Source organism: Pantherophis guttatus, chromosome 3 (assembly GCF_059756535.1).
Source record: "Pantherophis guttatus breed Tessera chromosome 3, ASM5975653v1, whole genome shotgun sequence".
In the NCBI taxonomy this organism is placed as follows: domain Eukaryota; kingdom Metazoa; phylum Chordata; class Lepidosauria; order Squamata; family Colubridae; genus Pantherophis; species Pantherophis guttatus.
This window is the reverse complement of record NC_142065.1, coordinates 185593280-185617569: the sequence shown is the minus strand read 5'-3', so window position 1 is coordinate 185617569 and position 24290 is coordinate 185593280. Positions and strand designations below refer to the sequence as shown.

The 24290-nt window shown below is 39.4% G+C and overlaps 1 protein-coding gene across 2 annotated transcripts in view; it reads left to right on the top strand.

Annotated features, from left to right (window-relative positions):
- The first annotated feature begins 2375 nt into the window (after positions 1–2375).
- MMP16 (matrix metallopeptidase 16) overlaps positions 2376–24290 on the top strand; it is a 154073-nt gene continuing 132158 nt past the window's right edge. Inside the window, exon 1 of one of the 2 annotated variants that reach the window (XM_034422389.3) lies at positions 2376–3610. In XM_034422389.3, the coding sequence (XP_034278280.1) occupies positions 3479–3610 (132 nt within the window). In that variant the 5' untranslated portion in view covers positions 2376–3478. The remainder of the gene's footprint in view (positions 3611–24290) is intronic. The other variant, XM_034422388.3, reaches the window with a different exon arrangement.

Below are 24290 nucleotides of genomic sequence, written 5' to 3'. Positions count from 1 at the left end.
TAAGAGTACTAAATATGGGATACAAAAATCCAGATCTAGATGGCAGTAAATAGATAAAAAAAAACCTTCAAATCTTTCTGCTATCCAGATTTTGGCTACCCAGATTTGGTCATTCTAAAAGTCAGAAATCTGATTCAAAATTAATTCCAGTCAATGTATGATTTGCAATTTATAGATGTGTCTCATTTGTCTTGTAAAACTGAGATAAGAAGGAAAGATGAAGGGATTACGTTAAGTATCTTCAAAAGAGCTTACAAAAATCCCTTAAAGGTATAACTGTTACAGGCATGCATTCTTGGATAAGCATACTAGATTCCAGAAACATATTTTACAAATCTGTTTGGTGTGTGATATACAGATGCAAATAATAGAAATGGAGGATGCGACAATAATTGGCAATCATTCTGAGATAGTGCCGTATTGTGCCATATAGTGCCATATTTAGTGCTCTTGAAATAATTGTCAATTGAACGTTACACTTTAGAATTCACTGTTCGGGGGGGAAAAATGATTAATAATTTACCTGGTAGCAGAAATTGGTTTTGGATCTTTCCTGAATGATACATTGGAATTTTGGAAACCACGAAATGGCAATCACAGAATTATGTGACTATTACAAATTAATGGGTTAAATGCATTTTTTTCAATTCCCTGCATTATCTCTCTTTCTCAAGACTGAACTTCATGGATACATAAATTCAGATCTGTACACATTCTTTCTGTATGCTCTCAAAGTACAGTATGTGGGTTGAAGCATAACACATGGAACTATAACAGATGCCAGGGATTACATATATCAAAGTATCCCCTTATTTAATTTTAAAAGCCACCCAAACCTAGCATGACAGGGAGAAGGCTAGATGAGAAATCTCTTTGTCAGGCTAGATTTAACAACTAGGAAAACTTCATTGGCAGAATATAATGGCTGAGTGCACTAAACTGTGATTTGTTTACTGTTGGCTGGACATACTGTTTGAATGCGTACTGAACAATTCAAAGTTAAATAAATCATGGTGTGAATCTAGCTAACATGTATTTATACATTTTAAATCACTTTATGATAGGTAGTACCATCAGGATACCAGGCCTGTCTTAAAAAAGAACAAACAAGCTGCCTTACCACTTTCAAAGAAAAAGAAATAAAACTAAAGAAAGGGAATTAAGAGAATCCAGAGTTTAAAACTACTATGTGTGTCATTGTTTTTGAGAGTATCATATAAGCCATCATAATTAGGGACTTCTGTTTTCAGCCAACATGCATGTAAGGATGGAAACAGTTAACCAGACCAATACTTTTAAGTCTAGTGAAAGGCATAGTAAGTGCTCTTACATGCATTCCCATTAATGTATCAACATGGAAGGAATAGAAGAAACATGATCAGAAAAAAGGAAGCACTTTAAAAATAATATTGATTTAAAATTGAGAAAGGATGTCTGCATCCTTTCTCACTCTGATGTACCTTTGTTTCACTGTTCCTGAAACAAAATGAGAAATCCTCATTTTGGAAAACAAAACAAAACAAGACACTTTAGAATTGATTTGGGCAAATCATCATGATGAAAGAAAGGAACCCCTCCTGCCAGCCCACATTTGTCAAGTTAAAGAAATAAAATCATGCATTCATAAAGCGTCCTCCTCTTCAGAGGAGCTGAAAGAAATTATTTTCCAAACTCTTAACACCTTGGCCACAGGGGGGTATTTTTCTTTCATTTTAACCCTTTGCTTTATTGTTTGTCCTAATCCCGGAGGATGGTTTGAGTCATTGTTTCCTTTGCTAAATTCTCTTCAAATTAATGTTGTTCTAAAATGTGCTTGCGGATTCCCCTACCCCCCCCCCCTTTGTTCTACCTCTCTTATTTTTGTAATCTTTTACAATTTCTTTGATATTTTTCCTGGTGATGGTACTGAGCTTTATAGTTGAAGGATAGTATTGCTCTTGATGTTTTCTCTAATACATCTTTCCTTTCCTCTGAAGCCTGGGTGGGGCACAATTCCCAAACTGGGGGTATGGGGGGGGGGAAATAATCCATTGGGAAGATAATGGCTTCTTTTAATGGAAACCTGGTCAGTCTTGAGTATCTCTGGAGAGACGATTTGAAACACAAAGACTTCTTGGCCATCTCAAAGGCAGATTTGACTTCATCAGACTTGAAGGAAAAGTGGTAGAAAAATATACAGACTTTGGACTCCTTGAAAGCTCCTGTGAAGGGAAGGCTTTTTCCACCTGGCAGCTGACCCTGCCGGTTTAACCCCCAAAATAAGTTTGCTGACTTCGAAGGTGGCTTCCTTTTTTTTTTTTCCTTCTGATTCTGTGGGACTCGAGAACTCGACCTCGAGTATCTTTTATTCGGACCCAACCCCGCCCCACCCCATCGGTTCCTTTCAGAGCTCTTTTGTGCAAAACGACTGGAAAGAAATGCGTGTGGCAACCCCAGACAAGGCAGCGGTGGAAACGAAGGTCTGATGTTTGTTTATTCCGGGGAGGCAAAGCGTTCATACGTGCGCAAACCCTGGGGACCCCCTTCTTTCGCCCTGGCTCCGAATCTGGACAGTAAGTGGGTGTTTTTAGGAGACGCGGACCGGCAGCTCGCTCCCTCCCAGCGCGTTCAAGCTTCCGCGCCAGCCACCTCTCTTCCCCCGCCTCCCTCTGGTCAGGGCCGGGCCGGGCCGAGCCGGGCTTGGTTGGAAAGGAGACGATGCCATCCCCACGCCGGCGACCCCTCCTCTCCTTCCTGTTGGGATCCAGGAGGAGCTTTTAAGGGCAGTCTCCTTTAAGATTTCTCCGAGGAGGCTGACTCGAGAGGAGGAGTTACGGAGATCTGCAGATGTACATTCTCGAGTGGAGGAGAGAAGGAAAAAGCACCAGAAGCGGAGAGGCTGGAGCGCAGGGAAGTGGCGGCCCAGCATCCAAGGCCTCGGCGGCAGCAGAAAAAGGAGGAGCAACAGCAGCAGCAGCGGCAGCAGCAGGAGGAGGAGGAGGGAAAAAAAAATAAAAAAGACAACACAACACACAGGCACACACGAACACCCGCCGGGAGCAGAGGCAGCGGCGGCTGCTTGCCGCTGGGCGAACCAGGCGTCTCGCAGGAGTCGCACCTCGGCTTGCGCGCTCAGACGGGACAAGCGAGGAAGATGAAGGAGAGCTGACCCTATTAAAAGGCTGCCGCCACTCCGCGCTTGGAAGCGAAGGGTCGAGTCCCCTTTCTCCTCCTCTTCCCTTCTCCCCCACCCCCCGCCACCACATTCCCACCTCCGTGGGGTGAACCTGCATCCAACCGTTCCTCGCCAGCTTTGGGCTCCTGTTCTCCTTCTTCTTTTTTAGCACAACAAAACGTCGCGTGTGCGCGTTCTGTTTTTGTTTGGGTCTCCGAAAGAGGGGGAAGGAGGAAGAGGAGGAGGGGGAGGGAGGGAGAAAGCGGCGGCCGGAGCAAAAAGAAGCTTTCTCTCTTCCTTCTCCATTGAAGCACATAGTCCACTATGATCTTACTCGCCTTCAGCACTGCAAGTCGGGGGGATATCGTGCATCAGTCCAGGGTCCTCTTCTTGCAAGCCTTGCTTTGGATTTTATGTGCCACCGGATGCCGAGCAGAGCAGTATTTTAATGTAGAGGTAAGGATGTGCCTGCTTGTGTTTCCTTTCTTCCGGCGTTGTTGCGTGCGTAGCTTCGGTGCAAACATGCTAAGCCAAGCCCAGGCTTCCCAGAGGCTGAGTAGCCAGGACGCTTTCCTGCTCCCCGAGAGTTTCCCAGGCTCCGAGCTCCTTACTCGAGCTAAGCGAGCCCGTTATCCCCGGCGGCAGAGAGCCGGGATGCCGGGCGCGCTCTAAGCGCACCATTGTGCCCAGAGAGGTGGGAGTGGGAAACGGCGCGCTCACTCGGGCGCAACCGACTTGACTGGCGGCGGCGGCGTAAAAGGGACCGGTGGACGTCCGTCACTGGGCTCGTCGCGATCGGAGTACATAAAGGAATCCGGGATTTCATATTGCTGATTCTCCCTCGGACTGGCCTCTTTGGGGAAAAAAAAAAGGGGGGGGGAGGAAAGACAAACGGTCGGGTGCGAACAAGCTGGAGAGGAAATTGCCATTTCAGTAGAGACAGGCTTCTTTTGTCACTGCCTTGGGGTGGCTAAACTTGGGCTGAAACAAACCCTTTTTCTTTCCGGCAACTGTAAACTTGGAAATAGAAGAGGTGGAGTTAGCTAAAACGTGGAAAGGTGAACCAGATGCAGAATAGATTTGTTGTGGGGTTTTGTTTCCACTTCCATTATTTTTTTCCCCCCATTATTTTTGGCTTCTCAGCCCCTAGTCTTAAGATTTCTTGATTTGTTTGTGGTTTCCAAATCACATTGTGGACCAAGATTTTATATTGCAAGTCTTTTCAAAAGAGAAGCCCCACTTAGCTTTGTAGAATGATTTCTCACGCACAGTGTAGGCTTCCTTTGATTTAGATTTTCATCCCTCATTAACTTAATATGATCTGTTTCTCCTTTCCCTGCCTTATTTTGTTATTTAGTCTGTACAGTTAAGTATAAAATATTTTCGCCTGATCTCCCCTGAAGTTGGATCCATTTCCAGTGGCAACTAGCTAATTATAGGTGATGGTTCTGTATTGACTCAATTCCTGTAGTTCCTACCATCTTAACTACGTCTTTCATCTTTTCCAGCAAACTGTTCTTGGCAGAGAAGTTGAAGGAGGCTTCACATCCTTCATAGCCTCTATTTCTGTCTGAGACTCACTGTGTTTCACATTTCATACCCACAATTACTTATATTTTGATCCCAAAGCACTTTAAAACCTAAGATTATTCTTTTGCATATCTGATGTCTGTTCCCACCCTTATTGCTTTAGCTTTCACAATCTCATACTTTTTAAAGAAAAAAAAGACAATTTAGTTACATACGATGAACTTTTTTTTTTTACCATTTATTATCAACTCTATTTTTTAAAGTACCTATTTTGTAAAGTAAGGTATATGTTTTTTTTCTTCAGTTCCTGATCTTGGTTATGATATTTAACAATATGTCCTGATTAGGTTTTCTGATAAACTCACTGGCTTTTTTTTTTTTTTTTTTGGTATTGATTGTTTTCCCCTTTCTTTCCCATCCACTCTAATATGATCTCATAAGGTTAAGCAGTAAACCATTTGGAACAGAAAATGCATCTTTCTAAATGTCTTACCACTCTTGGCCTAACTGTGCTCACCATTATCAGGATTGGCAACTAGTTAGCCAAACTTCCCCTTGATGCTTTTCTTTACTCGTCCAATAAGGAGCACAGGAGAGTTGAGGGCGGGGGAAAGACACCCAATAAGGACTTGCTGTAGGAGCACTATCATGTAGGAAAGCCCTTCTAGGTCTAGACGTTTTCTCCCTTACTATTGGAGTTGCTGGCCAACAGCCTGCTCTGCAGGAAATAGGCTAGCAGCAGATGGTGCTAGGACATGAGGAGTGAAAGTAGTTTAATCTGTTTGGAACATAGGAAGAAGTCAGCATAATCAATGAGAAGGAAAGGGGGAAAAGTCAACCTAGGGCTAGAGGGCAAAAAGAAGTAAAGTTGGAGAAGTTTCCTGTCTGTGTTTTGCTTAATAGTGGCATTCTCATCAAAATTGTGGGTAAAATGAAATTCAGAATTCATAAACCTCCAAACAGTAAGACTAACTAACATATGTGGACTTTTGCATAATGATATCAGTAAATGTCTATGGAGATTCCAGAGTTGCCCCTGGAAAAAAAGCACCTTTGGGACAATAATATCAGTAATACAGTAAAACAATGCAGATATGGAAAACATTTCCAATCTCTAGATGTCAGTACAGGTAGTCAGCATTTTGCTTAGTGACCGTTCAAAGTTACAACGGCACTGAAAAAAGTGACTTATGACCATTTTTCACACTTATGACCTTTGCAGCATCCCCAGGACCATGTGATCAAAATTCAGATGCTTGGCAACTGACTCACATTTATGACGGTTGCAGTGTCCCGTGCTCACCTTTTGCGACCTTCTTGACAAGCAAAGTCAATGGGGAAACCAGATTCATTTAACAACCGTGTTACTAATTTAACAACTGCAGCGATTCACTTAACAAGTATGGCAAGAAAAGTCATAAAATGGGGCCAAACCCACTTAACAAATGTCTCACTTAGCAACATAACTTTTGGACTCAATTGTGGTCATACGTTGAGGACTACCTGTACTACAAGAGCCTCCTAGGGATCAGTTGGTTGGGATTTACTCAGATTTTAATCTCCCTGTTGTTCTGTTTGAGCAGAGAGTGATGCTTTACCCATCTTCTGCCTGATTCCTGTTACTGTGCTGCAAGAACATTAATTTTCATTTATGCTTCACTAAGACTGAGAGTTTTTCAGTTGCAATTTGTCATAAACTGGAGCTGCTATGTCACAATGGCAAAGGGAATGTGAGGCTAAGATCTTGGCAGTGTTATGGTGACACTGTGCCATGTATTTCTCTGTGTCAGCACCAGACCCATAAAACACTTACCAAGGACAGTAAATTACTTAAAAACCATCCATACTTGAGCACAGCAAGTTTTGTTCCAGAAGCAATTTAAGTTAATACAAAAATGAGAGGATTGCTATCCACTGAAATCCTTTGGGGTTGGCATTATGGCTGCTGAAGGCATAGTATAGATAAATGCATTTTAATCTCATTGTGGCCAGTCTCTGGCATATAAATCTATTTATACCGATGCTTGAACTTTTTTGCAGTACTTAAAAAGACTGGAACTGCACGTGCATGGCAGTCGTTTGACATTTTGTAAGCTACACAGCTTTAATACAACGTTAAGAAAATACATCAGAAATTGTATGTAACACGTATTATTTGAATTTCTATGTCGTGGGAAGCAAACATAGTATTGGCAGATGAGGCTGGAAGAGGGTTACATATCACTGTTTCCTTTACAGTCCTCCCCCATCCCCACCCCATTGCTACCCAGAGATTCCTGAGTTGGATGAGATTTGATGGACTGACTCCTGAAGATTCCGAGAAGGAATCTTCTGTCACTGGACCTTACTGATCTATAAGCCTATTCTTTTACTCTTACAAACCAAACCTTGCTCATTTTGCTAGCACAGGTAACCCTCGACTTAACAGTTCATTAAGTGACCATTCAAATTTACAGTGGCACTGAAAAAAGTGACTTATGGCCATTTTTCACACTTATGACCATTGCAGCCTCCCCATGGTCATGTGATTTACATTCGGATGGTCGACAATTCATATTTATGATGGTTGCAGTGTCCAGGGGTCATATAATTATCATTTGTGACTTTTTGACAAGCAAAGCCAGATTCACTTAACTCATTTACTCACATTACTCATTTAACAGCTGCAGTGATTCACTTAATAAATGTAGCAAGAAAAGTCGTAAAATGGAGCAAAACTCATTTAACAAATTTCTCACTTAGCCACATAAATCAATTGTGGTCGTAAGTCGAGAATTGCGCAGGGGTTAGAGTGCAGTACTGCAGGCTACTTCAGCTACCAGCCGGCTGCCTGCAATTTGGCAGTTCAAATCTCACCAGGTTCAAGGTTGACTCATCCTTCCATCCTTCCGAGGTGGGTAAAATGAGGACCCAAAATTGTTGGGGGTAATATGCTAGCTTTGTAAACCACTTAGAGAGTGCTGTAAAGCAGTATATAAGTGTTATTGCTATTGCTATTGCTATTGCTATTGAATTTTAATCTACCTAGAAATCTGCTTTACAGGATAAAACAACATGAAACATTCAGTATATTTCATTTTGAATCTTAGCTGAATAATATTTATTTATTTATTTATTTAATTAATTAATTAATTAATTAATTTATATGCCTCCAAACCCAGTCTGAAAAGCAACTTTAAGTATAGCTAAATAAGACCCCAAAGAATATAAATATTTATGGGAGCCAGGCAATCACTGAGATATTTAAAGGGACAGATGTCTACAAATTGCCAGATAAACTACAGATAAAATTTAGTTTCCACAGATGCAGTGGCATTTAACTGGAAGTAATTTAAATAAATTCCTCAATAGATCCCACAAACACTGTGGAAGTTTTGTAAATCAATATAGCTGCCTTGATATTGGTTATCATCTAATATTGTAAGTATTGAACAGTTAGTTTTCTTGTCCACAAATGTATCTCCATTTATTTGGAAGTATGGCGATCTATATGTCATGAGTCAAAGTCTGATCTATTGGACTTCAGCAGCAAATTTTTATCAGGTTCGCCTGATCCGCCAGTTGCATCCCTTTCTGGAACGGGACTCGTTACGCACGGTCACTCACGCCCTCGTCACTTCCTGCCTGGACTACTGTAATGCTCTCTACACGGGGCTCCCCTTGAGGAGCACCCAGAGAATCCAACTGGTCCAGAATGCGGCCGCGCAGGTGGTTACTGGAGCGACTTGGCGCTCCCATGTGACTCCCCTCCTGCGCGAGCTGCACTGGCTCCCAGTGGTCTTCCGGGTGTGCTTCAAGGTTTTGGTTACCACCTTTAGAGCGCTCCATGGCTTAGGACCGGGGTACCTATGAGACCTCCTTCTGCCACCAATAGCCTCTCACCGACCAGTACGCTCTCATAGAGAGGGTCTTTTCAGAGTGCCGGCGGTCAAACAATGTCGACTGGCGGCCCTCAGGGGGAGAGCCTTCTCTGTGGGGGCACCTGCCATCTGGAATGAGCTCCCCCCGGAGATACGGAGGATCCCGGATCTGGGCACTTTCTGCCGCGCCCTCAAAACTTTCTTATTCCAGCAGGCTGGTCTGGCCTAACCTCCTTTTTAATTGTTTTTAAATTGGTTTTATAATTGGGGTGTTTTAAATCTGGCCAATGTATTTAATGTATTTTAAAGGGTTTTTAACATTTGTATTATGTATATTTTACTTTCTGGCTGTTCACCGCCCTGAGTCCTTCTGGAGTAGGGCGGTATATAAATTTAATTATAAATAAATAAATAAATAAAATCTGTTTTGTGCACATACTGTAGCAGCCATATGGTGTATCAAAGAAGCAACAAAGTTCTGCTTACTTTAGACAATAAAGTTGCTTATTTGGCAACTTTAAGCCTGGAGGACTTCAACTCCCAGAACTGAAGTCTGGGAGTTGAAGTCCACCAAGCTTAAAGTTGCCGAGGTTGGAGACCCCTGCTTTAGACTCATGGTATTGTTTTCCCATTTTGCATTAACTCTACTCTCAGCTGGCTGATTAAGACACTGATAAGTATATTTGGATGTTTATTTCTGTTGGTTTTGTTCACCTGCTTGGCTGAATATAACTGCAACAGCATGAGACCTAACATCACACAGTAGATTTCTAACTGTTATTACTCTATTAGAGCAAAGAAGCCTAAGAGTCCCATGTACGTTTAAGAAGTAATTAATGGTTTTAACAATTGCTCCAAATGTTCACGAACATATCTGTGTTCATTGTTATAGATCAGTATATCTTGTTCTTTTAAAAAAATATACTTTACCTCTGCTGTTCATGAATAATTCAGCAGAAGTGAATATGCTTAGAATGCAGAAGGCTTTAGATTCAATAGTTGGCATCTCTAGGTACAGTTGGAAAAACTTCTTCCAGCAGTTCCAGAAGCTTCAGATATTCAGTGTTGAAAATGCTGGGATGAGTGGATTAGTGGAGTAATGGTCTGAACTAGTATTGACAGTTTCCTTTACTTCTCTGTTCTTGTTAATGCTAAAATAATGTATTGAAGTTGCTGGTTTATTTTACAAGATTGCAAATAAATCCACAATGGTTACTAGCTTGTTAGCAATTCATGACTTTAAAGAAATCAATTTTAATACAATATTCTTGTGTAGAGATGATGCCTATGGAATACAAGGGATCATATGATCAGTTACTTTTGATTTTAACAGAATATTATAAGTACAAGAAACCAGGGGTGAAATGCTACCGGTTCGCACCAGTTTGGGCAAATTGGTAGTAATAAAAGCTACCGGTTCAGAAGAACTGGTAGTAAAAAAAATGCTACCGGTTCATCTGAACTGGTATTTCTGATGATCAGCTGTGCCACGCAATTTATATTCGCTAGAAAGCAAGATTTCCTGCTTTCTAGTGAATCTAAATCGCGCGGCACAGCTGTTCCTCCCCTTCGCTGTTCTACTTACCTTCTTAAGCCTCAAGCCTCCTTTTTCCACACAAAGCGTGCGTTTGGTGCGCACTGCGCATGCACACATGTGCAGTGTGCATTTGGCATGCATGCGCATGCACGCATGTAGCAAACCAGTGGCAAACCTCAGAGGATTTCACCACTGCAAGAAACCATGTCTATGAAATACAAGTTCTAAAAATCAGAATAATGTGAATGAAGCTATTACGGCTGTGCAAAACATCTGAGAGAGGTGATTTTCAAAGTGTTAATGCAAATGAAACACCTCTTGTTGAAGCGTGTAAGCAACTTCAAGGCTCGAATGGCAGCTTTGGAAATGTCCTTTTGCTGCATGATGCACAGCATGAAATGTTGTACATTGCCTAGGGTCTGTCTTTGAGGGAGATGGGCAGTCCAGAAGTGAAAACTTAATAAAATAAAATCAATGAATGCATGTGCAGACAGTTGGGAACAGCTTTTGAAGTATCTGTGGGGCTCTTTGCAAAGGATGGGCTGCTTTACAGGTATTCCTCGATTTACAACAGTTTGTTTAGTGACCGGTTCGAACTTGCAACAGCCCTGAAAAAAGTGACTTATGACCGTTTTTCACCCTTATCATTGTTGCAGCATTCCCATGATTACAGGATCAAAATTCCGATGCTTGGCAACTGACTTGTATTTATGACAGTGGCCATGTCCCAGGCCACCTTTTGCGACTTTCCCGAGCAAGCAATGGGTAAGACAGTTCCACTTAACAACCGTGTTACTTACTTAAGAGCGGCAGTGCTTCATTTAACAACTGTGGCAAGAAAGATCATAAAAAGGGGCAAAAATCAACAATGGTCTCACTTGGCAACAGAAATTTGGAGCTCAATTGTGGTCGTAAGTCGAGGACTACCTGTAGTGTGAGTTTTGAACCAAGAAAGGACTTTTTTCAAATGTTTTGCACAGCTCCAGAATCCTCATCAGTCTTTTGTGATTTCTAGCCTTCAAAAAGTTTTGGGAGATAATGCCCATTCCTAACACATCTGGAAATTGTGAGATATAGGACAGATGGTGTGATCTGTGGAATGCAGAAATAATTGAAAAGTTTGGCTATGTTAAGCCTGTACAATCTAGGGCCCTAGAAGGTAATTTTTGGGGTGACCCAAATTTTCAAATTTTAAATGAGTCTAGTTGAAACCTTGTTTATATTTTATTTTCTAATGTCAATTTGCTTCATTCAATTTTGTCTATACATCCTTGACTAACGCATGGTAGAAAGGATTCAGGGAGGTTTTTATTAGTACACGTAGTCCTCGACTTACAACAGTTCATTTAGTGACTGTTCAAAGTTACTATGGCACTGAAAAAAGTGACTTATGACCGTTTCCCCCACTTACAACCCTTGCAGCATCCCCATGGTCACATCATCAAAATTCAGATGCTTGGCAACTGACTCATATTTATGATAGTTGCAGGGTTTAGGAATCATGTGATCACCTTTTGTAACCTGACAGGCAAAGTCAGTGGGGAAACCAGATTCACTTAGCAACTAACTTAACAACTGCAGTGATTCAGTTAACAACTGTGGCAAGAAAGGTTGTAAAAGGGGGCAAAACTCACTTAACTGTCTTGCTTAGCCACAGAAATTTTGGGCTCAATTGTGGTTGTAAATCAAGGTAGTCTTGTATTAAATTACTAATTACCGGTAAATTAGTATTAGTATTAGTATTAAAAGGAGCACATAACCATAACCATAAATATAAGTTTTAACAGCATTGCTAAACAAGCATTAAGAGTTGTTAACCTAATCTTGCATAGCTTCTTCTCTGGTAATATTGAACTGCAAACTAGGGCATACAAAACTTTTGCCAGACCAATTCTTGAATACAGCTCATTAGTCTGGAACCTGCACTGCATATCGGACATTAATACAATCAAACGAGTCCAAAGATATTTCACGAGAAGAGTCCTCCACTCCTCTGCTTGCAACAAAATACCTTATGCCACCAGACTTGAAATTTTGGGATTAGACAATTTAGAACTTCACCGTTTTTGGTCTGACCTAAGCGTAGTACATAAAATCATCTGCTACAATGTCCTACCAGTCAATGAATACTTCAGCTTCAACTAAAACAATGCAAGAGCACACAATAAATACAAACTCATGGTAAACCGATCCAAACTAGACTGCAGAAAATACAATTTCAGTAACAGAGTTCTCAGTGCCTGGAACGCTCTACCTGACTCTGTGGTTTCTTTCCCCAAACCCCGAAACCTTTAACCTTAGACTGTCTACTGTTGAGACTGTCTACTCACCCCATTCCTAAGAGGTCTTTAAGAGGCATGCATAAGCGCAGCAGTGTGCCTACCATCCCTGTCCTAATGTTCCCTTTTATTTGTATACATTTCATGAATTCATAATTATGTTTACACTTGTATCTATTATCAAACACATGCTGGATGAAATACATAAATAAAAATAAAAATACATTTTTTAAAAAAATGCCTATTATGAAATAAATCACAGTAGAATCTAAACCTGAGAAATACAGAATGTAGAATGCCCTTTTCAACAATAGCTGCAGATCTTTTCATTTTTCTACTGTTAACAAAACTCAGAATTAGTGGTTTGCTGTCACTGAATTGTTATATATGACCTTTCTGTTTCTCTCTACTTGATGTCTAGTTCTTTTTCATAGTTCTCTGAAAATAATGTACTTTTCAAAGACTTTATGTGGAAAAGTATTTCACCTGGAAAAAAGTTGGAGCACAGTTTGTTAGAACTAAATCTTATTCAACTAAGGGCAATTTAATTCTGAGTACATGTGGACAGAATTGACTTCTTTATGTTGTTCAAATTGCCATTTCTAGAATAGCAAGTGTTTTTTTTTAAAAAAAAAACCTTGTAATTTTTTAGTTTTATTTTTGATTGGAAGTATTGAACTATCATAAACAGACTTCATTAAAACAAATGAGAAAAGCACCCTGGTAATAAATACATGGAAAATATGGAAAAATTGTAGTTTATATAATTTATAGAAAAGGATTGGACAAAGATAGACATTTCTTAGAAGATTTTTGTGTGATCTCAATGGATTACCAAGGTTTATGGTACCAGGAGTCATTATAACAATAAATTAAATAATGAAAGGTTTAATATATTTCAGGCTATTAGGGTTAGGTATATATTCAGGCTATTACCAGGCTATGGGGAAAGATTAGGGAAAAACAAGAAGCAGGTGTATATGTAAAAAGGGCTGCAAGATTAGTACTAGGCTAATTTTTTGGTGCTGTTTTTCTATATAAAAAACAAAGCCAATATTTATTAGGGACTTGTGTGGGTAGTTTTCTGGAATAGAATTCTAAGAGATTATAGCCATACTTTGATTTGTAGACAGTGCCAACTCAAGGTTATATTGACTGATGATATCATCTCCCATCAATATGCAGGTTAAACTTAGAATGATTTGGAAGAAGAGGTGGTATTGACAAAGTCTACAGTTTGGCACTGTAGGCCAAGGCCTACTCAGCCTTAGATTAAAGCTGGCCCTGTGGGTTGGTAACAGAATAAACACTTTTGTGGAATATTCATGAAATACTTCATTATTTATAAAACAAAGGCAAACAAGCAACTGGGAAACCATGCTAATTTAAACTAAAAATTATTATTTCTGACACAGAATAATTTTTTTTTCAGAATTATTCAGAATTTCACAGCATCCTGGCCTTGTCAGCCTGGATCTTTAAAAGCCGGTTTACAATTTGATATATGCTTGTTTATTTGTTAAACACATTCATAACTTGCTGAATCAACCTGGACTCCCATGTGGTAGGCTTATTTATTTCTAAATCATTGCCCTCAGTGAGGATTAATTCCAGGGCAACATTTTTTTTAAAGTTACAAGGTTGGAAAACAGATACAGACTCAAAAGAAAGATACAAAATGAATTGCTGTTTGATCCTTTTTATAATCAAAGATTGCTTGTTGGACCTCATTTTGTAGCGAACAATAATTCCTCAAAACAACTCATATGAGATTCTGGTTTGCAAGGACACAAGAGGGACAATATAATAAAGTAGTTTACAAAAACTGATGGCCATTGCAGATGATAGATTTTGCAGAGTTGTTCTATATACATATGTTCTGAATTGGACATTTCCGCTAGTATTGAGTTATTGTAATTTTGCATGCGAAAGATGAATATATTGCTTTTGAATTATTTTCCTAAATGTTACATTTTAATATCTTCAATAATCAACCTAACTAAAGAAAAAATCTTCTTTTTGAAGATTTTCCTATTTGATAGCAGTGTTGCCCTCAAACAAATGGTTCTAGATTTCTCTATATTTTTCAATGGTTTGGTGACTCAAGGATCATGATTTTGGAGGAAGGGGTTAGTAACTGTATTACAAAGCGATATTTAGTCATATATTTATTATAAAGAAGAGCATCAGAGCGCTGGTATTGCTCACCTTCACTGGGCTTGTCAGAAGAAGAGGCCAATAATGTGTTTGAATTGTTTGCCAAAATCCTTTTAAAATGGTCCAGAGAAGATGAACAGAACAGAACAAAAATTTAGAGGAATCTAGAATCATTTGTTTGAGAACAACACTGCTATCTAATAGGAAAAAGTTTTCAAAAAGGAGAACTTTTTTTTAATTTAGATTGTTTATTGAAGATACTAAAATGTAACATTTAAGAAAATAATTCAAAAGCAATATATTCATCTTTCAGCATGCAAAATTACAATAACTCAGTATTAGCGGAAATGTTTTTGCAAGCTGCATCATTGGAAATATCATATTTCATAGCATGTTTGGAGTGATAACCAGGATTAAGTTAATCACAAAATACAATGAATATTGTACCTACCGGTACATATATAAATACATATATATGTACACAGACACAATATCGATATCGAGATAGATAGATAGATAGATAGATAGAGAGAGAGAGAGAGAGAGAGAGGATAGATATACATACAGAGAATGTGTCTCATTTAGATTCTGCCTCATTTAGTGACTGTTTGCAGTTATTAACTGATTAAAAATGTTATGACCCAAAGTAAGATCATAGTGACCTCCTCGCTTAACTAATGTTGTGAGTCCCAATTGTTGCTAAAGAAGAGTATCAGTGCACACAAACACACACCTACCTACACATGCGTGTGCACATGTTTGTGTATGTAGAAGTAATGTATAATATATAAAAAGAGTGAAGATAATTGAAATGTGATTTGTTAACAAAATTAGTATAACTAATTAAACTACAAAAATCTTATTCTTGGCATCATTACTCTTCCTGTCAATTACCTGCATCAATACAGATTATTTTGTTGTCGTGTTTTATTCCAGCTGCTATTTAAAGCCATTATTTTTAGAAAACATGAAATGTTTTCCTTTAAATGTTATCACATGCTACTTTTCATAAACCTGCCTGTTTAATTTTTTTTAAAAAAAGCACAATCATAATATCTGCAAGACTAAAAGTACCTTGAAAAAAATCTGTCATAGTACTGCCATACTGCCACTATGTGACAGATAGAAACTTAACCCTCTAACTTCAATCCATAGCCAGCAGGGATGAGAATGTACAAGAGACAGGAGTTTGCTGAGATGGCTGGTTCTTGATTGCTGGGAACTATTCAATATTTATTGAAGACAGAAAAAATCTCTTTTTAGAAGAGCAACACTGCTACATAAAGAATCTTGGGTTGCTGTATGAAGGTTGATTGTGGGAAGGATATTTTGGCCATTTGCCATTTTTTCAAGTTGGGCTGATCCAAACAGCCCAAATGTAGACACATATTGGAATAGCTAGTAGCAGTGTCTCTGGAGATTCCCAGTCATCCAGGTCTTGGTTGTCCCAAAGGTGCTTTTTCAAGAGACAACTTGACTTTCTGGGTTTTCTTTCAAGACATTTTGCTTCTCATCCAAGAAACTTCTTCAACTCTCCATCCAGCTGTTAAGCAAGACAGTTGTTAAGTGAGTTTTGTTCCCTTTTATGGCCTTTCTTGCCACAGTGTTAAGTAAATCACTGTAGCTGTTAAATTAGTAATATGATTGTTAAGTAAATCTGGCTTTTTCATTGACTTTGCTTGTCAGAAGGTCACAAAAGATGATCACATGACCCCAGGACACTGCAACCATCATAAATATGAGTCAGTTGCCAAACATCTGAATCTGTAACTTCATGCAGTCAGAATTAAGTTTTTATATATTAAAATGGCATAAAAATTTACTAGCTTATTTAATATTGCAAGATTTGGGTGAAAATTCTAAGCATGTTATAACATTTTTAAAAATGAGATTACATGGGGCTCCCCTTGAGGAGCACCCGGAGGCTACAACTGGTTCAGAGTGCGGCCGCACAGGTGGTTATGGGAGCGATGTGGTGTTCCCATGTAACACCTCTCCTGCGCGAGCTACACTGGCTCCCGGTGGTCTTCCGGGTGCACTTCAAGGTTTTGGTTACCACCTTCAGAGCGCTCCATGGCTTAGGACCTTGGTACTTACAGGACCGCCTTTTGCCACCGGTAGCCTCTCACCGACCAGTACGCTCACATAGAGAGGGGCTCCTCAGGGTACCATCGGCCAAACAGTGTCAACTGGTGGCCTCCAGGGGGAGAGCCTTCTCTGTGGGGGTACCTGCCATCTGGAATGAGCTCCCCCTGGAGATACGGACAATCCCGGATTTACACACCTTCTGCTGTGCCCCCAAGACCTTTTTATTTCAGCAGGCTGGCCTGGCCTAACTTCCCTTTTAAATTGTAAATTGTAAATTTGTTTTAAAATATTAGGGGTGTTTTAATTTGTTTTGGGCCAAATTATCTAATGGGGTTTTATATTGTCTTTTAAATTTTGTAGTTTGTGTGTTTTATCTTTTTCGCTGTTCACCGCCCTGAGTCCTTCGGGAGTAGGGCGGTATATAAATCCAATAAAATAAAAATAAATAAATAAATAAATAATGTGACATCACATTTCCTTTCCCTAATCAACCAAGTTTGGTAACATTATAGGATACCAATTGTCCATGGCTCGTTCACGAGCCACCACTTTATTTCAAGTGCGCTAAACATCTATAGGACGATTACCAATGTAGTTTACCAAAAACAAAGCAAAACACAACCCAAACCCAGTTTTAGTTACGATTTTTAATTAAATCAAAGAATACATGTCTGTTCATTGTGTTCCTCAATTAAATGGATGATGGCAGTTAGAATGCTAAAAAGGAATGGTTGCAAAAATGCTTTTATGTTGCTTGTCTAGCAACCCCTAGTTGCATTCTTTTACTCTGACATGGCTAGTTTAGAAAAGATGCAGCAGCAACTGCCATTCGAAGCATCTAGTAATTAAAACATGCAAATGATCACTGACTTCATTTCCCCTTGGGGAAGGTGACAACCTACGTCAGGTTTCTATAATGTTTCTATAATGCTTTTCTCCCAGAGTCCAGAGTGTTTTCTTAAAGAGTTTAGAGTGTTTTCAAAAATGTGTAAAAAAAAAAAAAGGCAGATAACGGTATGGCTCAGCATCTTAGAAATATTTCCTAAAGTTTTGTGACAAAATATTTATTAAATACCTTGTGAGGCTGTGAATTTCCTCAGTGTGTTTTTGCTATTTCAGCTCTGCTGTTCTACAGAAAGTTTGGCAGGACTGGTACATTTACTTGACAAGACTGTCTTGAAAACTTGTGCCAGAGGAATTCCCTTTGCGTGTTTTTATACCCCCCCCCTTGCAAAACAGTATTGACACTAATGTACAACATCTTACAAATGGTTTATTAGAAGAATAGGGACTTTCTCATTGGCAATAGTAACCCAACCGTGTCCTTTCTTCTGTTCTTCTTAAAAGCCCTTGTATTGCTAACATGGGTATAGTAATGCAGCTACAGTTTATGTGCCATATGTTCATGGCCCAGGGAAGCAAGGTGGTACTGTTTGCATGTCTCCATAGTGACCTTAGTCTTGGCCTGATGCCTGTAATCTGGCCTGTTCACAAAGCATCAAACCCAGCTGAATTATTTAGTGCCACTGGAGAAAAATATAGCAACAGGCTCCTGCTGAAAAGCTATGGAGAGGTGACATCAGTAGTTATTTTGAGCCTGAAATGGGTCTTAACAGCAAGCAAGGTGGCAGATTGGTTTATTAAGTATTTAATTTTTCTTTTTTTCCCACCCTTTCTTTTTGTAAATTGCTGGACGCTCCTTCTTTCCTCTGCAAAGATTAGCCGAGTCAGTTTCATTAAGCAACTTTGCAAATACTTCTTCTTGGCACAGCTTGAGTTGCTTTTTCGTTTTTATCTTTTTAATGTAATTCCTTTGATAGTCATGATCACAAGAATGATGCACATAGGGCAAGCAAATCCTGCAGAGGGCTACACATTGGTAACTTTTCCTGAGTATTGGTGCTTGATACTTTGAGGCAAATAGGAATTCTACTGGACAGAAATGGATAATAACTGTAGGAACCTGGGAGAAATATTTTTACTACTAATTCTAAATGAAGAGCTATTTGGACAGCTGCTCTTGGAATAACAGATACAATTTTCGTATTAAAAATGTATGGCCTGTGCCCTCAAGACTTGGCTCAGCTGAACCTCCATGTTAAGATCCTTCAGCTTCATGGGAAGCCACTGCATACCACAGCCTATTATGTGTAATAGCAACCAGATGGTTCAGTGTTAATCTGCTATCCTGACAACTAACCCAGTGTAAGACACAAGTCAGACCTTGAATAACATGTATGATGTTTGCATCTGCAAACATTTTGGAATTGTGAGGCTGATTTGGATATGCATTTCTATAAACAGACGTTAGGATCAGACTACACAAATAATTAAACAATGAATGACTACTTGTTTATTTACTTCCCGCTCCTTTTCTCCTGCAGTGGAGTTGAGAGGCAGAGGTCAGAAATTTCCACATTTGTTGTTGGTTAGCCGACGGATAACCACAATTTATGATATGGATATGATGGCTTGATTAAAGTGACAGGGTAAGTGATGTGTTTGGTGTGAACTAGCATATTATACAAACCCAGCCATCCTGTGATGTTATTTATTTATTTATTCAGTTTATGTAGCTGCTCATCTCACATACATGGCTTTGGGTGACTCATACAATTAGAAACAAAAAACAAAAACAGTAAATAGTTACAAATAGCCAACTAAAATGTAAATCACTAAAGACGATGAAAAATAATTTAACCCTTAATTTGCAGGAGAGTACAATCTATGGAAGGTGTGATGGCTCCGTCATTAAAGACACTGAGTTTGTCAGCTGGGAAGCTGACAGCTCAGGTTCGAGATCTGAATCCTATGGAAGGGGGTGAACTCCCGTTAATTGCCCCAGCTGCTGTCCACCTAGCAGTTTGAAAGCATGCAAACACGAATAGAAAAATAGGTACCACTATAATGGAAATGTAATAGCATTCCATGCTTCTTGGCGTATAGTCATGCTGGCCACAAAACCATGAAAATGTCTTCTAACTTTGCTGGCTCCCTCAGCTAGGAAACAGATATGAGCCCCTGGAGTCAGGAACTACTGGACAGGGGAAACCTTTGCAATCTATACAACAGTAATGCAACCAACTAGCAGGCTTCATACTACCACTGGGTTCCCAACAATGATGACAAAGTCATGTCTTGAGAGCAAATAATTGCAATTCAACCTTACAAAATAAATCGAATTAAGCTTTTAATCTGATTTTGGCTGAAGTCTAAGTAGGGGATTTAGGTCTTAGTTGGATTAATTACTTTATTTTGATAAATCATACTTCACCTTTAGCAGTTTCTCTTTAATGGCTTTGCATATTTGCAAAGTAGATGAAGAACTGTTTAAAGAAACTTAGCTGAAAACGTAAGAACAGCATGAACAGTTGGTTTAGTATAAGATGTTCTGTGAGGACAAGGTGGATCAAAGTTGTCTCTGAAGAAGTAACAATGATGTTACAGCTGAAATTGCCAACTGGATATGGGGTCTGAACAGTGAAATCTCTGAGAGAACAGATTGTGTGATTGCCTATAAGCACTTTGGGACAGCAGCTCCTCATGAGTAGATGGCAGGATCTGATGTCTTTGTGATCTGCTTGTGAGTTGAGTGACTAGTAGTTGGGAATTTTCTCAAAGGCTGTAATGTATTCTTTAAGGGCATAAGGTTTGGCTGATCCTCATTTCTTAATCACTTTGGATTTAAATTTTTATTGTTTTTGAAGTATTGCAAATCTCTAGAATGGCAACTCTTATGGCACTGGGTAAGTTTTTTTCAATCGTTTACAAAAGAAGTTTTACATATGTGGATTAATGCAGTTTCTTTGGAATTAACAGCAAAAAACATGATTAGAGAATTGATTTTTAGAAAGTTATAAATGGACTTAGGGTCTGCATGGATTTAACAATATTTGGAAATTAATTCTTCCTTTGTTCATTTTCTCAAGTCTTCCCAATTATTTCTATTTTTGTATCTGCAACAAAGCATGATTAGATGGAACTTTGAAGGCTGGACACCAGAGGCACCAAAAGGAAATAAAGACTATAGTTAAAGAAAAAGAATACTTAAGCTTGACTTGATAACAGTGGTGGGTTGCCCCTGGTTTGCACTGGTTCTATAGAAAAGGTAGTAAAACCGGTGGGAGGCTCCGCCCACTTACCCTGATGTCATCAAAATGCTTCTGCGCATGCACAGAAGTTTCTGCGCTTGTGTGCGGCCCCGTTGCGAACCAGTAGTAAAGGTAAGTAGAACCCACCCCTGCTTGATAATGCAGACTGCTGCAAAGTCTGTTAACAAATGATGCATTGAGCAATAATTGTGAACAATGGACTTGGAAGTTACCTTTAAAGATCTCTGCCATTATTGATAAGATGATGTTATAGAAAAGGTACAAGTTTTATTGGGCAAGACTGAAATTGATTTAAATATGGACTTAAAAATAATAGGATTCAATAAGGATCTGGAAAAAATGGAACATCTTTTTTCTATATCATTCTTCTAATCTTGTCATTTTTAGATTCACATTTGAATCTTCCCCTGTCTCTATCTTATCCAGTAAAACCAGTTCCTCTTCTATAACCTACTTTCATTGGGGTCTTCTTCAGTTTGCCATTACTTCCTTGGAAGTCATCCAGCATAGTCTCCACATGCAAAAACATATGAATATATATTTTTTGGAGTTACCTGAGTTTGGAGCAAGAAAAAAAAATGTCCTTTTAAAAGATGATTCAGAAGTACTTAGCAGCATTGATTTTTTCTGAACTGAATATACTACTCTGAATGAAATGTCAGAAAGTTAACACAAGTGGAGCTAGAATACCCAATGAATGACCTTTCAATATTCAATATTCTAGAATTGCAGTAGTGTATGTGTGTGTGTGTGTGTGTGTGCTTTGATCTCCTGTTGTTCACACACGGATTGGAACAAGAACAGAAAATAAAAATGAGTTGAAATATACAATGTTTTGATTTTTCAGTTCAACTTTAATGAACAGCTATACATTCTTTCTTAAGAGATGAATGGCAGTCTTTTGATACACGCTCTTAAGTAGGGCTGCACTTATTTAAAACATATTAAAACATTTATTTCATAAAAAGTGCTGCCATTATCAATTATTCCTTGGTTTCATATTTCCTAAGAATATGATCTATATTCCACTTAGAAAATATAGTCTGTTTAAAGATTTGATTCCTTTTGCATTATTAAAATTATGGCAGAAAAATATGGCCGGGAGAGGGAGGGGGACTGAAATTGGGCCTGCTGAAATCAGAGGGGAGATTATTTGATATGCATAGCTGGCTGGAGAATTCTGGGAGTTGAAGTCCGCAAGTCTTAAAGCTGCCAAGTTTGAAGACCTCTGACTTAAGTGGTCCAATTCTTTTTCTAAGACATGGTTTCTCACCCATGGCAACCTTAAGATGGGTGGACTTCCACTCCCCGAATTCCAACTCCTTGTTGGTTTGGGAATTCTGAAAGTTGAAGTCCACCCATCTTAAAGCTGCCAAAGTTGAGAAACACCATTCTAAGAAATTATGGTTGTATGAAGCAGTTGGACATGGGGGTTGTGTTGATAGCTAACCCTAAACTTCTTCAAGGAAAGAGGGATGTAAATAACAAATAAAAAATACACGCTAGATTGGGATGTTATAATATATTGTTCATTCTACTTTCATATATAGATTTGAAATGTGATGACTGCACTACATTAGTACAACATCATTCCAGTTTGGCTGCCAGTTTGCTACGAAAAAAATACAAAGTACTGACAATTACTCATGAGTCACCTAAATGACCCCTTTACTCTGAAGACTCTTAGCTATCAATTATGGTCACTTTGGCAAAGATTTCGCTGCAGCTGCCTGGGCATGTCTGGTAGTCATTTAAATGGTGTGTGTGTGTGTGTGTGTGTGTGTGTGTGTGTGTGTGTATAGGTACCACTTGTGCTCTGGATCGTGCTTCCTACTCACATAAGAAGATAAGCATCTTTGGTGGCCTCCAAGAATTCAGAACTTTTAAAGGATGATTCAATTGTTGTTTTTTGTTTTTGGGTGTTATTTGAAAGCAGTGTACATAAATAGATAATAGACAGTGCACCAGAATCATCAGAACTCAAGTCCAAGAAAGGACATATTTGTCTATTTATTTCAATAACATGTATCCATTTTCATATTAATTTGCACAATATATGTATCTGTTTAGTCATTTATTCCCAACTACCTCAACCTATACCTTTGATTGACGTGATATTGCAGATACTTCATTAGCAAAGCTATCCTGTGGAAAATCCCAGATTCTCTCAATTCCTCTTCATTTCTGATTTTTCCATCATTCATTAGTCCCATAATAACCTTAAGGAAAATTGATCAACACTACTTTCTTCCTCTTTCATGGCATATTTCATCACTGCAACTCCAAAGCCTATTACTCATTTTTTTTTCTTTGCCCAGTCTATTTCACTATAGAGAAAAATGGAGCATTACCACTCCATTTTTCCTATGCTTGAAGTAGTGCTTTTGAGGAATATCTCACCACATATACTAGCCATTAAGTGTGCCAATATAATGAGCTGTGAGAATAGTCTCGAGAGACAGAAGGAAGAGCTGCAGCCATAGTAATTGTCAGGCAAGAGACATTTCAGTCCACAGAAGAATAGGGGGGTGGGAAACATCTCAAAGGGACATTTCCTAGCTTTCTGGAAAGTAAAGGCAAGGAAGAGAGAAGTGCCTTTAGACCTGCAAGCATATGCTACTGTAACCTTACAATAAAGGTTGTGATAATATTTATGATTTACACTTCTTGTATGGACTATCTTGAAGGACTGAGAGCAGGGGTGGCCTGCTGGGGGTTCACAGGGGTTTGGGAGAACCTCTAACTAAGATTCTGTGCAGTTTGGAGAACCCCCAAATCCCACTCCTGGCTGGCCCTGCCCACCCCTCCCTCCTGTCCCCTGAGTACCCATGTGGCCTGTTTTGGATGCAGGTAAGTTCAGGGTGCGCACGGAGACTCGGGGAGGGCAAAAACGGGCTTACCAGAAGTTCAGGAAGGCTGGAAACGGGTCCGTTTCCGGCCTCCAGAGGGCCTCCGGAGCCTGGGGAGGCCATTTTCACCCTCCTGGAAAGCTCGAGGAAAGCCTCTGGAGCCTGGGGAGAGCAAAAATGCCCCCCCCCCGCCATAGTGCAGGAGGCTGACTAGGCCACGCCCACCCAGCAACTGAGGTGAGAACCACATGCTAAAGTTTTTAAAGCCCACTCCTGGCTGAGAGTGTGCACAGAATACACAAAAGTTCTTTCCCTAACTCTCCTTCTTAGACAGCCCTGAGTAATGTCATACTATCCGCTTAAATCATTGGGTCAACCTATTGATCTCAACTAATACCTGGTAGATACCCCTTTGCTACATAAAACTCCCACTATCTTTTAGCCAAGAACCAAACAATAAACTCACTTCTACTTTTTTTTTTTTATCATATTAGCAGACAAAATCCAGCTCTGCTGAATCTCAAAACTTTCATTACTTTAAGTAGATTGTGTGAGCTAGATTAGCTTTTTTTGGTACATGGAGCAAAAATGTCTTGCAATTAAGTTCTGCGCATATAATTTCCTGTTCCCTCTTCTTGGCTGCCAATTACGGTAAAGTGGACCACTAATTACATGGCTATCTGTGAGTGGAAGCAGGATGGGGAAAAGCAAAACAATCTGTCTG